The 16,473-nt window shown below is 32.6% G+C and overlaps 1 protein-coding gene across 1 annotated transcript in view; it reads left to right on the forward strand.

Annotated features, from left to right (window-relative positions):
• LOC133323261 (hemicentin-2) overlaps positions 1-16,473 on the forward strand; it is a 37,417-nt gene that overhangs the window by 7,753 nt on the left and 13,191 nt on the right. The window contains exon 2 of the mRNA XM_061532203.1: positions 13,041-13,168. Coding sequence (XP_061388187.1) covers positions 13,041-13,168 — 128 coding nt within the window. The remainder of the gene's footprint in view (positions 1-13,040; positions 13,169-16,473) is intronic.

Genomic DNA, 16,473 nt, shown 5'->3' on the forward strand with positions numbered 1-16,473 from the left:
TATAAGGGGGGAATCTAGTAGTACGACACTCTAATATGGGGCACCTAGTAAGGATTTTCGATTATGTTATATATTCGACATTAGTATTACATTATATCTTCCTACTATTTATATACATTATGAGAACATGAATATACCACATTCCCGTACTGCCAACGAGTTAGTTATGTATGCAAATACATGTGTATATCAAAAATTCTTTATACTTATTACTTATATATCATACATCAAGCAAAATGCCTTTTACAGTTGTTGCTTATGACTTTATTCTATCCTGATTCAATTCCATCGCCCTAAACACAGCTGTCGATAACGTCAGCGAAAAATGATTGAATGACTGCGAGAATGCTGCATAAATGTGTTCGGAGTTTCAATTCCAAAGGCATGATCCATACATCCGGTGGAATGTTTGCGAAATATAGCCAAATGTTCGAAGCGTCGTATTTACACCGACATAAAACGAGCTGGTCTCACAATCATTTAACACATACCAATGGATTTCGACGGAATTGGTATTCATAACGAGCTCTATTGAAACCATTACATGAGAAGTAAAGACCAGCAAGGAAATTAATAACACTACGCGCTTTTTTCATACCAAAATTTGAAGCGCACACTAAGGCTGCTAGAACTTGCTTCTATGCCCTTTTCTAGATTTTCACTTTGTGGTTTAAGGTCAGGCGGATATTCACCCCCTGTATCAGTTTATAAACGGACGTTTATGTGTTCAAGCTTCAATGCACGCACAGCGCATAAAATTTTTCATTTTATGGCACAAATGTCAGAAGTTTACAATGCAAAGAACAAAAAAAAAAACTCATAAACATTGTCCCTCCTTAGACAACCGTGTAGTCGGTCGTTTATTCAAACGTCTAATAAAAACCATTTGCAAAATAATCTGCAATGACAGGAAAGTTTTAATTAATAAACAAATACAGAATTGCTTTTGTGTGAAAACGATTCGTAGGTTTTGGGCAAATATCCCGTATACCGATGCCCTTATAACGACATTGTCGTAATTGTCGCTTTGCTAAAATTTAAACAGAACAATAAATAAAAATCATAATATCTGAAAGTACGGCCCACTTGAATGCCATGGTTCAGATAGCTTCAATTAATTAAACTAAAATGGGCAATTTGCGTAGCCTTGAAAATACAAACAAAAACTTTTTTTTTACCACGAAAGTTTGTTTAAAATAAGATTAAATGTTTACTATACTTATGAAGTGTCAGAGCTCAAGAGAACGTTTTCATTTGCAAATGTATGTCGTCTATGTAATGTACTGGGTATAATACAGTTCATTTACGAAGCACACAAGAAAAATGTATGAAAGGAAACCATTTTTACCTCAAAGAAATCTCCAATTACAAACATTTTAGAATCTTTCATTCTGGGATAGTATTTAGTTACATTTGTATATTTAACTAGCATAGGCCCGCTACGTTGTTAGCGAAACTTTTTATAGTTAAATAAATAAACATTATTTTAGCTACGCAATATACTTTTGGATTAAGTACAAATTTGAAACATTTTTATTATAGGTTTTATATCTTAATATGTTTGTTTTAATCTCAGATCTTTCTCCGTATTTCTTTCGTACAGAAACGTTAATGCTTCTATCCTACTAAATCGAGTACAAGTTCTGTAAGTTTACTATTTTCTCGATCGTCCCGATGGACTGATGTAAAAAGTTCTATAATACTGTGTTAACCTTTTTTGTTCCTTCCGGTAATTTAATACTAATAGTAAAATATCTAGTTCGTTTTAGTACTGATAGTAGTACCCTTATAGTACAAATTACAATTTTGCACAGCGCATCATTTTTTATTCAGAGACCTGCCTTTATAGTGAAGATTTCCATTAAAATTGCAGAAATTTAGTATTTCTGGTGCGTTACGTATTACAAAATACTCAATGGTATTGTCGGTATTTTTAGTATATCCTCATAATAATTATCCAGCCCATTATTCATTACATCAAAAGATCGATCCAATGTGGTTGGAAACATCATTGGAAATATCAGTATTGTTATTTTAGAAAATTTGGAACTTTAGCATTTAAAATTGACTACACTTTAGTACTTGTGATGTTCAGCGGCTTATTGCATAGTTTCACTTATTTGTATTTGAAGTCTCGCCTGTTTTTCACTACACTAGAAATTTTAGCCAAAATTCACATAATCATTCGCTGTAGTATAGATTCATGTGGGATTCGAAACTATATTTCATATAACCGTATATATTTCCATTAAACATTTTATTTACCATAGTCAAAGAGTAATACTAAAATTCGGATATCTTTCTCTAACATTTTCTATATAGTACTTTTTACTAAAAATTAAAAAAAATACTTTTTTTAATTTGTTTAAACAAAATATACATACAAAATTTCAGGACTCTACCTCTACTCGTTCTGTCGTATAAAATATTTAGTACTTTAAGTACAAATGTCAAACAATATTGCCAAAAGCATTGTTTTTATATCCACCCGCACCGCCGTATACAATGTGTTGTACTTTTTAGTACATTTTAGAAGTTATTAATGCAAAATTTTTATGTATAAATTGTTATTGTCATAGTTCCAGATAATTATTTAATAACAGGTTCCTATCTTCATCCATTCTACCGTATACAATATTTAGTACTTGTATTCGATTCGTATTCTATTTGTTTATAATATACAAAAAATGTTCCCATACTGTGCAATATTTTGTATTAATGATGCCATTTAGTACGAATTTTCAATAAACCAAGCCTGTTAATTATAGTTGGACATTTTTGTACTCTAAATTTACATTTATATTTTTTACCATTCACTATGGTACAATATTTAGTACAATTTTGTGCATATCGGTCTATTTGTAATAGTTAAGCTACATACTAAATTTCAGATCTCAATCTATGACTTTTCCATTATAAGTTAATATTTTGTACCATTTTAGTACAAATTTCAAAAATATATTAATATATAGCATAGTATTTGTAATAATTAAATCTATGTGCCGTGTTTCAGATTTATATTCCTACCGGTTCCATTATACTACAGTATTTAGTACTAATTCCAAAAAGTTATGCTTAGAGTAAGCTACATACAAAATTACAGATTTCTATTTCTACCAGTTACATTGTATTTACATATTTAGTACTTTTTATCGCAACTTTAGTGCTAAATTCAAAAAAAAAATGACATAGTATTCTATTTGTAATAGTTAAAGCTATATGTGAAATTTCAGAACTTTTTAATATATTCTAGTACTAATTTAAAAAAAATATGTTTGCCCATCATTCTACTTGTAATAGCTTAAGTAACATACCAAATTTCAGATCCCTATCCCTACCTGTTTCATCGTAGTTCACACATTCTGATTTGTTTATAAATGACAAAGCTGCATACCAAATTTTAGAGTTGTAGTTCCAACCGTTCTGGCGTAATACAGTTTTTAGTACTATTTAGTACCATATTTGTTCTAATTTCCAAAAAATATTTTTTGTACATCATTTTATTTTTAATGACTTAAGCTACATACCAAATTTCAGACATCTATCTCTACATTTTCCATCGTAGTATAATATTTAGTACATTTTAGTACCTTTAGTACTAATTTCCATAACTTGTTCACAAATTCTGATTTGCTAATCACTGACAAAGCTGCATACCAAATTTCAGAGTTCTACTTCCAACCGTTCCGGAGTAATACAGTTTTAGTACTTTTTAGTACCTTTTAGTACTAATGTCCAAAAAATATTTTTGCACAGTATTCTCTTTGTAATGGCTTAAGCTCCATACCAAGTTTCAGTTATGAATCTTCACCAATTCCATTCAAATACAATATTTAGTACTTTTTAGTACATCTAAGTACTAAATTCCAAATTTTTTCACAAATTCTAGTCCGCTCGCCATAGACAAAGCTACGTGTCAAATTTCAAAGTTCTACATCTAACCGTTCCCGCGTAATACAGTTTTTAGTACTTTTTAGTACCTTTTAGTACGAATTTCCAAAAACCCCGCCTTATCACACGCCTACTCACCAAACCCCACCTACATGCCAAATTTCAAACTTCTAGCTTTAGCCGTTTCGTCTGGGCGTTGATGATCAGTCAGTCACTTATAACGCAACTCTTTTATATATATAGATAAATGTAAACTTCTACTACAGTAGTCAAAAATATGTTGCAATATTTTTATAGGAAAAACTATATACGAAAACTATAACACGCAACCAACTCAGATCCGAGAAAAACAATGAAAATACCGAAAATTCAATTATGCTAATGCTCCAAAACCGAAATTAATTGCAAAAACTATTACTGAATAATATATTAATATTAATAACATTACTAAATATACTTCGAGGTTAATATATTATAGATTTAATTGTTGCCTTGTAAAATGATATTCACGTTTATTCTACAGACCGATCACTGAATGGTTATGTGTTATTATGTATTACTATTTTACGTAAACTAAAATCTTCATCCTGCATATTTTATATTTCTTATAATTATATTAATTTGCTGAAATAGTAATAATTTGTTATTTTTCCCATTGATAATTTCTTTATCCTCATGTGTATATACCTTATATATCTCTATATATGTATATGTAATTCAGTGAATGAGCTCTGAGCAGTATCCATTCAATTGCTGTACTTGATTGGGTTCATTAGCTGAATGTGAAGTGAAGTAGTCGATATACGTTTCTCTGATTTTCTTTTTCATTAATTAAAGGGAGAAAATAAATCACTAACTTCGACAAAACATGGATAAATGTATTTTGACATACTAAGAATTATCAACCAACCACACAAACTCAAACTCAAAAGGGGCGATAATACAAATACAATTTTAATGAACTCAACTCAAAACTTTTAAAGAGAATGTGTATTATTGAGATACATGTGATTGTAAACTTACTTTAAACATGCGACGGCTGTTATTATTACACATTCATTATTACCTATTTTAATTAAGAATATCATAGCAAAAATATTTGAAATCATTAGAGTGTAATTAACTAGAGAAATAGGTGTGTATGCTATGCTATCGTGATACGGCAAGTTGTTATTTCTTATTCTCAGAAACTCTTAAGCGAGATATGTGCGTAATAACTCGTGAAAATAATAATGTCGTCGGTTAATTTCTATTTGACCAAGGAGTTGTATCGCACACTCATCGTTAGTTTAATAACATATGATGATTCCATTTAATTTCTGTTTACAAAAAATACAACTTATTAAAATTCTCATTTACAAAGTAAGTACTGTTACTTGCAACTACTTGCTTCCGACGTGTTGTAACTCCCCAATAATTATGTTGCAAAGTATTGAACTCAATGGGGTATACCTCTTCACACATTAACCTAATGCAGTACACGATTGACTTTGCATAGTAATTTGTGTCGATGTGATGCTCCAGAATTACAAATCCTAATTAGAGCGCATAAAGTTAGATAGAGGTTCTATTCATCTGTATAACGCATTGACATAAAATATGTAACGACAAGTAAGGTGATATCGATCATCAGATTGTCTGTGTAGCTCTTTGATTTGCAATTTCCTTATACATATATTTTCTTACATTTGACAATTGCATTGGCATTGGCATAACAGAAAAATAATTGAAACATGATTTGCTTCTAATTAAGGCAAAATGGAATAAAGTTATACTAATTAATTCTAATTAGGTAAAACCAGTGCAGTAAAGAACCGAAGTTCTGTTTCCTTAACAACACATTGCGAAACATTGATTTTGTAAGCACATTACTAAATGAATGCAAATAGGTTCGGCATGCCAATATCCATGAATGGTCCGAGTTTTTAGATATTCTACTGTCAAATCTTTATAAAATGCAGTAAATGTTACATTCTTCAACATTTTCATTGTTTTCAAGGGACTATCGCGAAATTGCTACTCCTCAAAATAACAAAAAAATAATAATAATTTTTTCGAAGCAGAACATTTTGTAGATGTATGCAATCACTAACGGAAATAACTCTTTTGTTGAAAGCCTAATGGATTTGGATAAGTTTCCGACCTTTTTGTCGAATGTAGGTCGAAAATATATATTATTTACGACAATGTTTTTCACCGGTCATTTCTACCAATACCATACCACAAAAATCACAGTTTTATAATCGTAGTAACAAAATATTGAATTATTACATGATTTATGTTACCAATACTTTATTAAAATTTGCGGATTTTCCTAAATGTGACATCTTTTAAATTTCTGCTAGTGTTTCTTTGTATCTAAAATATTAATTTTAAGTCTTCCGATTATAACGTTCACTCCCACAAACTAATATTATAATCTTTTTTTGTGTGTGAGAATATAGCTTTTTCTTTATAATGTAAACATATATTTTTTTTTTCAAATTGAACATGTATAATCTATGAAGTATGGATGCCATATTAAATTCGCAATTCCGTCATTCCTGCTTTATTTATTCTGGAACAACTGCAGATTCCAGAGTAGAGTTTTTTGACACAGACAATGACATCTTTTCTTCGCCCTTTTAAATTTCTTCTCATAGTGTTTCCTTGTATATCAAATATTATATATTTTAGAAGTTTAAGTCTTCCGATAATAACATTCACTCCCACAAACTAATGTTATAGATCGTATACTTCTTTTTTTTCAAATTGAACATGTATAATCTATAAAGTATGGATGCCATAGTAAATTCGCAATTCCGTCATTCCTGCTTAATTTATTCTGGAACAACTGCAGATTCCGGAGTAGAGTTTTTTTTTTTTGGCATAGACAATGACTCCAGCAAAATTGTCCAACTTTGTCGTCATGATTTGACTTTCTTCGAAACCTTTAGAATACCGATGGTCATCGTCGGATTTTTTCATAGGCAAAGTGACATATAATACTTTTGCGTGACACTATAAAAATTTATCAATTGCTATATCGCATCTTTACATTTCATTGACAAAAACAAAAATTGTATATAGTTTATTTACACTTATATCGCTTAGGTTGAAATTGTTTATTTTTACTCTAAACACACCATTCCCTTTTGCGATTAAACAATGCTTAATCAGTATATCATGGATAGCCACATTTTATTCAAATTTATGTGTATTGTGTTTTAGCTTTGGTTAATAACGATAATTTTATGGCTCATAAAATAATTTGTTAGGTCATAAATACCATTGTAAATTCACATGCACGCTCATCGCTTTAACAAACGAACCCCAGCACGGTTGCTAGCGATAAATCTAATTCTGACCAGTATCGTTGGCCGTACAGTCCAATTACGAAGACGTTGTTGTGGTGTACGAACATTGCCTCAAGGGATACTTGGACTTTGTCCTTTTTCACGAAGTACAAGGAAGCATCGCTACATCCATTTAAAGTGCCACTCGCATCTATTGGCCTATTTAGAAGGAGGCGGAGGTTTATTTAAGAAAGTGTGAATTATGATAAATGAAATAATAAAGTGCCCAAATCCTCTGCCACTGCGGCATTCAATATTCCATTCGAATTGTTTTTTGATACTATATGTGTGAGTATATACTTTAACGACAAATTAGTCCACAAAAATTCAATGGAATTTCGTATCTGTCACATGAGACGTGTTAAATGGAACAACGAATGGCTGGCCAACCAATATTATTATTAAAAATAGACTGATAAATAATGTGCCCAGCATCGAATATTTTTGTCACATCAATCATAATATTTCATAATTGTTTTATCATTTATCAAAAACAGACATGGTTTTTCAATAATCCCCATTTTTTAAGACATAACATCTTCATGTTCTGGGAAAACAAATTATGCTACTGAATAATATTTAACAGGGGAAAATATTAGGAAATGTTTACTGCCAAGTTCTAATATTGATAAACAACGTTTTCTTAAATAAAATGGAATTTTTATGGGAAAAGGCCTCGTTCCTTAGACGAGCCAGTATTTAAATCACGGAGCAAATTCAGAACTTGATATCAAGTTTATTCGATTGAAATTCTTCAATTTTGTATGACCGCACGCAGTATTGACTACATTTAATCGAAATCTCAAACAAGTGTTTGAACGCCGTTTCGAACATTTTATACCCTTCACTATGAGGGGGGCATTTATAAATGGCGTGCTATGCCATAGACATTTTTGATATGAAGATTTGGCACCCAATTAGATCCAAGTCGCGTAAAAAATGTGCCCAAAAAAATTTTTTTTGATTTTATTCGACTCTACAGTAATTCAAGAATGTCCCTACAAAATTGCAAGTGAAAATCTCAAGAACTCTTGGAGATATAGATTTATTGTGTCAGCATCAAGTGACTGCTAAAGGGTTTCTCAAACTTTAAACGCGTTTTTCTTTTTTGCGAATGGCGGGCACGATAACTCAAAAACTAATAATCCAATCGGTTCCAAATTTTTACAGTTTCTCTGCGAGTGTATAGCTCTCGTATGAACTGGGATAAAGCTAATCGGTGAAGAACTTCCATATTTTTTAACTTAGTTTGTGGTAAAAAATAGGCGATTTTCCAAAAATACTTCTTGTGCGAAGTCAATAATCCTAGTTCATACGAGAGCCAAACATGTACTCTTTCTAACACCGTTGGAATTTTCGGATTCCGATGTTCCAGTGAGGAGTTATCATGCCCGCCATCAAAAATAAGGACTTTTCTTTGATCACAAAAAATATTCCGAGCCTGGGCAATATTTCGTGATATTTGCACCCTCTTACCCGATTAGAGGTAAACAGCACCTCTTCCTTACACTGACATATTTTCCGAATATTACGAGTATTCAGTACAGCTATTGTCCAGATTCCCTTCACCGTGGGTTGTGTTGTGATGTTCGGCTTTCACTTGTAGTCTATAGATCGACTCGAAAATAACACAAAAAATTAAGTTTTCGGTCCACTTTATTCCAAAATTATTATCTGGTCATCACCGAAAATTATAGGCGTTGTCCTTGACCATAACTGAAACCTCATGGAACATTTCAAAGCGATCAGCGCTATAGTACCCCTCTGTAGAGTGATAATGGGTTACTAAATAATATACGAATACGGAGATACCTGTAAATATTTAGGTGTAACTCCCACATCGGAGCACATACAACAATATAATTGGTATTAATTTAAAGGTCACCCACTCCTCTTGGATATAATATAAACTTTTCGGGTCTATGTCCTTCAGGGGTAAATATATACGCTATAGAATACAAATTTTATCATTTTTCACACAAAAGTCAGGGTCAATTTGTCCCGCTAAATGTTGACCGATCTTTATGAAAACAGGCATGCTTATTCTTTGGTCTGATCCCCTTCTCCATGGAAAATTTCACGATGTTCGGGACACTATTGCGGCCTCTGGAGCGACCAGAAAAACGGACAAAAATTTAGTATTTGGTCCATTTCATCCTAAATATTAACCGATCTTTCCCAAAAACAATAGGGGTCTTCATTGGCCAGAACCCATCCTACATGCAAAATTTCGTGAAGATTGGTCCATAACTGTGGCCTGTATCGTGTTTACAAATTATAATGGACAGACGGACGGACGGACGGACACACATGTTTAGATCGACTCAGCTAGTCGAGATATGACGATCGGTATACTTAAAGGTGGGTCTAGGACCAATATTTCGCGGCGTTACAAACTTTTGGGGCTGCACAAAGCTATAATACCCTGACAACATAGTTGTGTAGGGTATAAAAATGTTTGCAGACATTTTTCGATGTAGATGCATCTTTTGCCGAAAAACCATTATTAAGTGGGACGCGAAGTGGCTATTATTTGGCATTCCGGATTCCCAATGAATAAAAAACTCCTTTCCAGGAAGTTTCTAATTAAGGATTATGTTTTTCCTCATCGCTCCCATACAAAGGCCGCTTATTATTTTTTTTTTTTTTAAATTTTACCAAATAAACAATCTACTAGCAGGCAATGTTATAGTAATCATATGAAGTACCCGACCATTCTTGAGAACATTTTAATACGCACCACATGGCGCATGGTAAAAACTGTTGTGACCGGCCGAACTTTAAGATTTTTTACTTGTAAACAGATGTACTGACACTTTTTTAACATTGGGAAATCACACTCACAGCAAGGGAACACTTTAATGTGTCAATTTGAAATCGAAATACTACCCCAAATTTTAACTAATTCCAGGAAAAAATGAAAATGTTAATAAATGTGCTAGGTCCTAATTTTTTTTTGGCTGCTAAACGAGTTTAAAAAGTGCTAAATTGGAAACACTAACCCCAACAAAAAGTTCCTGCCCCATAATTAGATTTTTAACCAATAATTTGGATGGGTACAAATGCACCACAAATATTGATCTACATAGGTAATTAAAAGTACAAATATATAAAAATTATATATATGGGAAATAATAATATTTGTTCATCAATTATGAGAAAAACTCTTATATGTACATAATTTTTAACAACAACAAAAAAAAACAGTGTGCGGAGCAGTATAGTCGGACGGGGCCGACCATACGATACCCTACACAACTACCACGGAACTCAAATTTTCTGCGGATGTTTATTCCGAACCTGGACAATATTTCGTCATATTTGCACCCTCTTGCCCGATTAGAGGTAAACCGCACCTCTTCCTCAAACTGACATATTTTCCGAATATTACGAGTATTCAATACAGTTATTGTCCAGATTCCCTTCACCGTGGGTTGCATTGTGATGTTCGGCTTTCATTGTGATGTTCGGCTTTCATTTTAGATCGACTCGAAAATAACACAAAAAATTATGTTTTCGGTCCACTTCATTCCAAAATTATTATCAGATCATCACCGAAAATGATAGGCGTTGTTCTTGACCATACCCGGAACCTCATGGAACATTTCAAAGCGATCATTGTATAGTTCCGCTCTCTAGAGTGATAATGGGTTACTAAATAATATACGAATCCGAAGATACCTGTAAATATTTATTTGTAACTCCCACATCCGAGCACATACAACAATATAATTGGTCTTAATTTAAAGGTCAATCACTCCTCTTGGATATAATATCAACTTCTCGGGTCTATGTCCTTCAGTGGTAAATATATATGCTATATAATACAAATGTTGTACTTTTTCACACAAAAGTCAGGGTCCATTTGACCCGCTAAATATTGACCGATCTTTATCAAAACATTCATGCTTATTCTTTGGCCCGATTCCCTTCTCCATGCAAAATTTCACGATGTTCGGGCCATTATTACGGCCTCTGGAGAGACCAGAAAAACCGAAAAAAAAAAATTAGTATTTGGTCCATGCCATCCCCTAAATATTAACCGATCTTTCCCAAAAACAATACGGGTCTTCATTGGCCAGAACCCATCCTACATGCAAAATTTCGTGAAAATTGCTCCATAACTGTGGCCTGTATCGTGTTTATAAATTATAATGGACAGACGGACAGACGGACGGACACACATGTAAAGATCGACTCAGCTAGTCGAGATATGACCATCGGTATACTTAAAGGTGGGTCTAGGACCAATATTTCGCGGCGTTACAAACTTTTGGGGCTGCACAAAGCTATAATACACCTATGTGTGTCGCATGGTCGGTGCAGCCCCAAATGTTTGACAACATAGTTGTGTAGGTCAATTATAATTTGTAAACACGATACAGGCCACAGTTATGGACCAATCTTCACGAAATTTTGCATGAAGACCCCTATTGTTTTTGGAAAAGATCGATTAATATTTAAGGGATGAAATGGACCAAAAACATTATTTTTGTCGGTTTTTCTGGTCGCTCCAGAGGCCGCAATTATGGCCCAAACACCGCGAATTTTTGCATGGAGAAGGGGCTGAATAAGCATGCATGTTTTGATAAAAATCGGTCAATATTTAGCGGGTCAAATGGACCCTGACTTTTGTGTGAAAAATGACAAAATTTTTATTCTATGGCATATTTACTTCTGGAGGATTTAGAGCCGAGGAGTTGATAGCATATTAACTTGATACCAAATATAGTGATGTATCTACTCGGATGTGGGAGTTACAGTCAAATATTTACAGGTGCTTACGTATTCAGATACTATTTAGTAACCCATTACCACACTAGAGGCGGAAATATAGCGCGGAACGCTTTGAAATTTTCCACGAGGGTCCAGGTGTGGTCAAGGATAACGTCTATAATTTTCGGTGATGATCAGATAATAATATTGGGATGAAATGGACCGAAAACTTAATTTTTTGTGTGTTTTCGAGTCGAGTATAATCCGAAAATCGCAACACAACCCACCGTGAAGCTAATCTGGACAAGTAATTAGAAGGACTGTACTGAATATTCGAAAAAGTAAGGAAGAGGTGTTGTTGACCTCTAATCGGGCAAGAGGGGGCAAATATCAGGAAATATTACTCAGACTCGGAATAAATATCCTCAGAAAGTTAGAGTTCATGGTAGTTGTGTAGGGTTTCGTATGGTCGGCCCCGTCCGACTATACTGCTCCGCTATTGGTCGCATGGTTTAAAATAACAGAAATCATTGCATTCTGGAACTTTGGGTTTCTTCAAATTACTACTATTTATATAAATCTTCATTTAACATTATGAATGGTTTCATTTCACATTAAAAATATGACAAATATATATTTTTTTATATTCCATGAAATGTTATATTAAATTTGTAAATGGAATACATACATCAATAATGGATTTTAAATTCTTTTGAAATAACCTTTGTCGGTTCTTAAAAACGTATGGAATTCCACTTAAGACAGCTGCATTCACACATACATACTCATTATGTTACAAACGAAATTTCAATGTTGCCTTGAGCTCTCTCCGTGCTTTTATTTTTCTTTTTTCTTATTTTTTTGTCTCCGAAAATATTTATATCCGCATTATACAATTTAATGATGCAATGTACAAAGAAAATAAACTGTCGTTTTCTATGGAAATGACCTTCAATGGGAATTTGAATTGACATTACAATTTACTTCATCCTTTGGCATCCGTGGCAAACATAATTATTGTTATGATAATAATGGCGAATGTTACTGTCAACCTTTCATAACGAACCACTTTTCTGCTTGTCTTATTTTCAATTACAGATCAAAAGTCAATACTTACCGATAGCGATTGGAAGAAATTATGGATGCGAGGAGGTATAAATCCCGATTCAAGATTCGATAGCAACAATTTAGATTCCAGCGACAGTCCAATGTTCGAAGACAGCGAAGTAAGTATTATGTAATGTTACTGTCAAAAGCAAAACCGAAACAAAAATGGAAATCACACAAAAATTGTACGAAACGTCGGAAGAAGAAATATTGACAAAAGAAAACTAAACTAACTGTTATGTTAAGTCCTTGATTACAATGGCCGTTGAAGGGGTATTTTAAAGAGGTTACTTTTTTTATGTTTACAATTCAAATTGCAGGACTAAAACCAAAGCATGTTTATAGGATTTCCTAATTTTTATCAAATATTCGTCATAACCCAGAAAAATAAAAAATACGATTTTTGATATATACGGAGTCACTATAATTAATCTTAGAATTCATGATTTTAATCCATAACATTTCGATGAAAATGTCATTCATTTTTTTGTGAAATCATATTAAAGGTTTCAAAAATATTGACAACTATGACAGCGTTATTTGCAATTTGTCTGTGATACTTTCACCTCAAGTTTAAGAGTCCGTGCCTAGTACAAGTGACAGACAGTTTTAAGCACATAAAGTCCTCATCACTGTAGCTTCTGTAAATATTATAACCTGTAATAGGTAGCTTTGCTCTGATTGCCGACACAGAACCGCTTTGATATCCTAACCAAAAGGCATCGTAAGCAAATTAAATTTTTTCATTGATATTCGTGTTTAAAAAAAAAAAAAAACTTCACACATTTCTGTTATAGTCGGACCATCTAAGATTGAAACAAATTTAATTAATGGTAATGCCTCTATTTACAGTTTATTAATTTCAATTGTCTAAATGGGTTATGGTTTGAATACAAATAAATATGCCGTGCGTTTTTTATTCCTATTGCTCGGCCATTTTACAAATCAAATATGCAAAAGAAATTCACAACTAAATTTCATTAAATTTTATTTGTGAAACAAACTCTTGGTTCTGCCAACACAACCAGCCAAGCGTTGCATAACTTTTGTCATGGATTTATTTAGTTTTGTTTCTTCTTTTAGCGATTCGAATGTTTTTGTGTGATATATATATATATATATGGGAAATTACAAAAATCTTTTAAATTCCTTGAAGCTGGGGTTTGCAAGGTTATAACTCGCGAAATATGAACATATTGCATATAATTAAAATTCAATTCTATAAAATGAAGTGTTCTTGTCAAAATCTTAAAATATTGGTAATAAATAATAAGTTGCGTGGAAGCTGTGATGGTGGTAATGTAAAAAAATGGGTGAAAATGTGTTGAAGCCAACGAGTTTTTTTGTGTTCCTTCCTGATTTGTGGCTAAACTACACAACGCACGCACATGTGATCAGTGACTAAGTTGCAGAATACCCCATGGACAATATGGTTCTAATGTATGATTTTTCGATGTAATCACTGCATCCACCCAAAATGGATGCTGACATTTTGAAGCCGGATTTTCCGTGTTTTTTTAATTTTTCTTATAATTAGGATGCGCATCCAGATAATAGAATAAACTAATTATAGGATTGTAGAACTCGTGATTCTGCTTCGTTTAGTGTATATCTCATGAATGTGCTCACTGTAGCTTATTTGCAATTGGGTTCCAAAGACGAAAATTTGGTGCGTAAATTTTTATAAAAAACATATTTTTTGAGTCTAAAATTAACAAACTCCATTCAAATTCCGTGGAACCCCGCGTGATTTTGGTTTTTTTACGTGCCGGATCTAATGAGCCCATTCATGTTCAATTCCGCCCAATAAAACGGCGGATACAGGTACCTTGAATGTGGGAAAAACTGCAAAAACTTATTTTGACAAATTCGCGTAAATAATCGCGGTTTTCTTCGAATTAATTTTACATGCATTTATGCTTGTATTGTCAAATTCGCGAATCTGTGTGGAAATAGGTCAAAAATTCATCGATACGCGAATAATATGCGTACTTTATCCAAAATTGATTGTGGAGGCACATCCGCGGTTCTTAACCGATCTTTTTAAAATAGGTGTCCTTTTGTGTATTTTCATAGGAGATTACTGAAATCGGATGCGCATAAAAATCGTATGCACGTTGCGTGATTTTTAGCCATTTTTAGGGTTTTTGCATAGTAAAGTGCATCGAGTGGCACACTTTGACCGCTATATTAAACATCGAAAAATTCATAATTATTGAAAGACATTGATTCGGTTTATACGAAAATCGCATGCGCATCAACTGATTTCAACTAATTCGCGAATTGCAAGCTTTTCAATATTGATAATTTTTATGTATTGTAAGTGCAATATATTTGGCCATTAATGACGTCGAAACTCGTATCAGATGAATCTACCGATATTTAACAACCATCTAAAAGAATTTGCAGAAGAAAGCGTCGTATATTTTAGAAGATTAAGGCAAAACCGTATCCTCTTAACCATACTAAAAAAATCGAAAATTAAAAAAAAAATTGTTTTAATTCAAAATTTAATTATTTTAATTTTCCGATATCTTCATGTTTCTATTTGTTTTTTCGCGACTATTAAACCGTATTTCAGTGTGATTTGACTAGTATGCAAAGAAAACAATGGTGTTTAAGCATTTGTGAAGAAATTCGCGAATTACAACGAATAGGAATCCATTTAATTTATATTTGAAATACAAGATTTAAAACCGCTATAACTTTTGTGCGCAGCATCCGAATTTGTGAACGCGAACAGATTTCGAATCAGCATATTTTTCTTAACCTATGTACCAAAAATCATAAATGTGCTCGCAAAAAAATTTTTCATATATATATATAATTTTTTTAATGAAATTTTAAAAGAATTTTGTAATTTCCAGTTAGGTGGAACATATATATATGTTTTAGTCTTTCATGTTTGTCACTGTATTCTCCTCTATGGCATCATTTATTTGTCATTTAAGTGGTATTGTTATTTTTGTCGCTTTTTTCCCGTTGTAAACTAAAATTTTATATTTTTGATTACAGTTGTTTTTGTTTCTCATTTGAGTTTGTGATGTGGTTTCATGGCGAAAAATAATATCTATCTACGTACATGTTGTATGTATGTACGAATATATTTAAAGTTTATTGTAAAATTATTTGTTAATTTTGATCTAATCTGGAATACACGGTTAGGATAGGGTAAAACTGCTAAAGTTCGTTTCAAATTTCAAAGAATCTGACTGCATATTAAATTGGAATAGCGAATCTAGAACGGAAATAGAACGCCATGAATCATGCTTTATAAGTACCATAATGACCAAGGCTAAGAACGTTATATATATATATATATATCCCATGCAGAGATGGTCCGTCAGAAACATTGACATACATTTCCAACATGTAATACATACTTCGAAAACCCCGTTTACTACATTTTATACTAGTATATGAT

The sequence above is a fragment of the Musca vetustissima genome, unplaced genomic scaffold (assembly GCF_032173495.1).
Source record: "Musca vetustissima isolate MV318-11 ecotype Yass unplaced genomic scaffold, APGP_CSIRO_Mvet_v1 utg22263, whole genome shotgun sequence".
NCBI classification, from domain to species: domain Eukaryota; kingdom Metazoa; phylum Arthropoda; class Insecta; order Diptera; family Muscidae; genus Musca; species Musca vetustissima.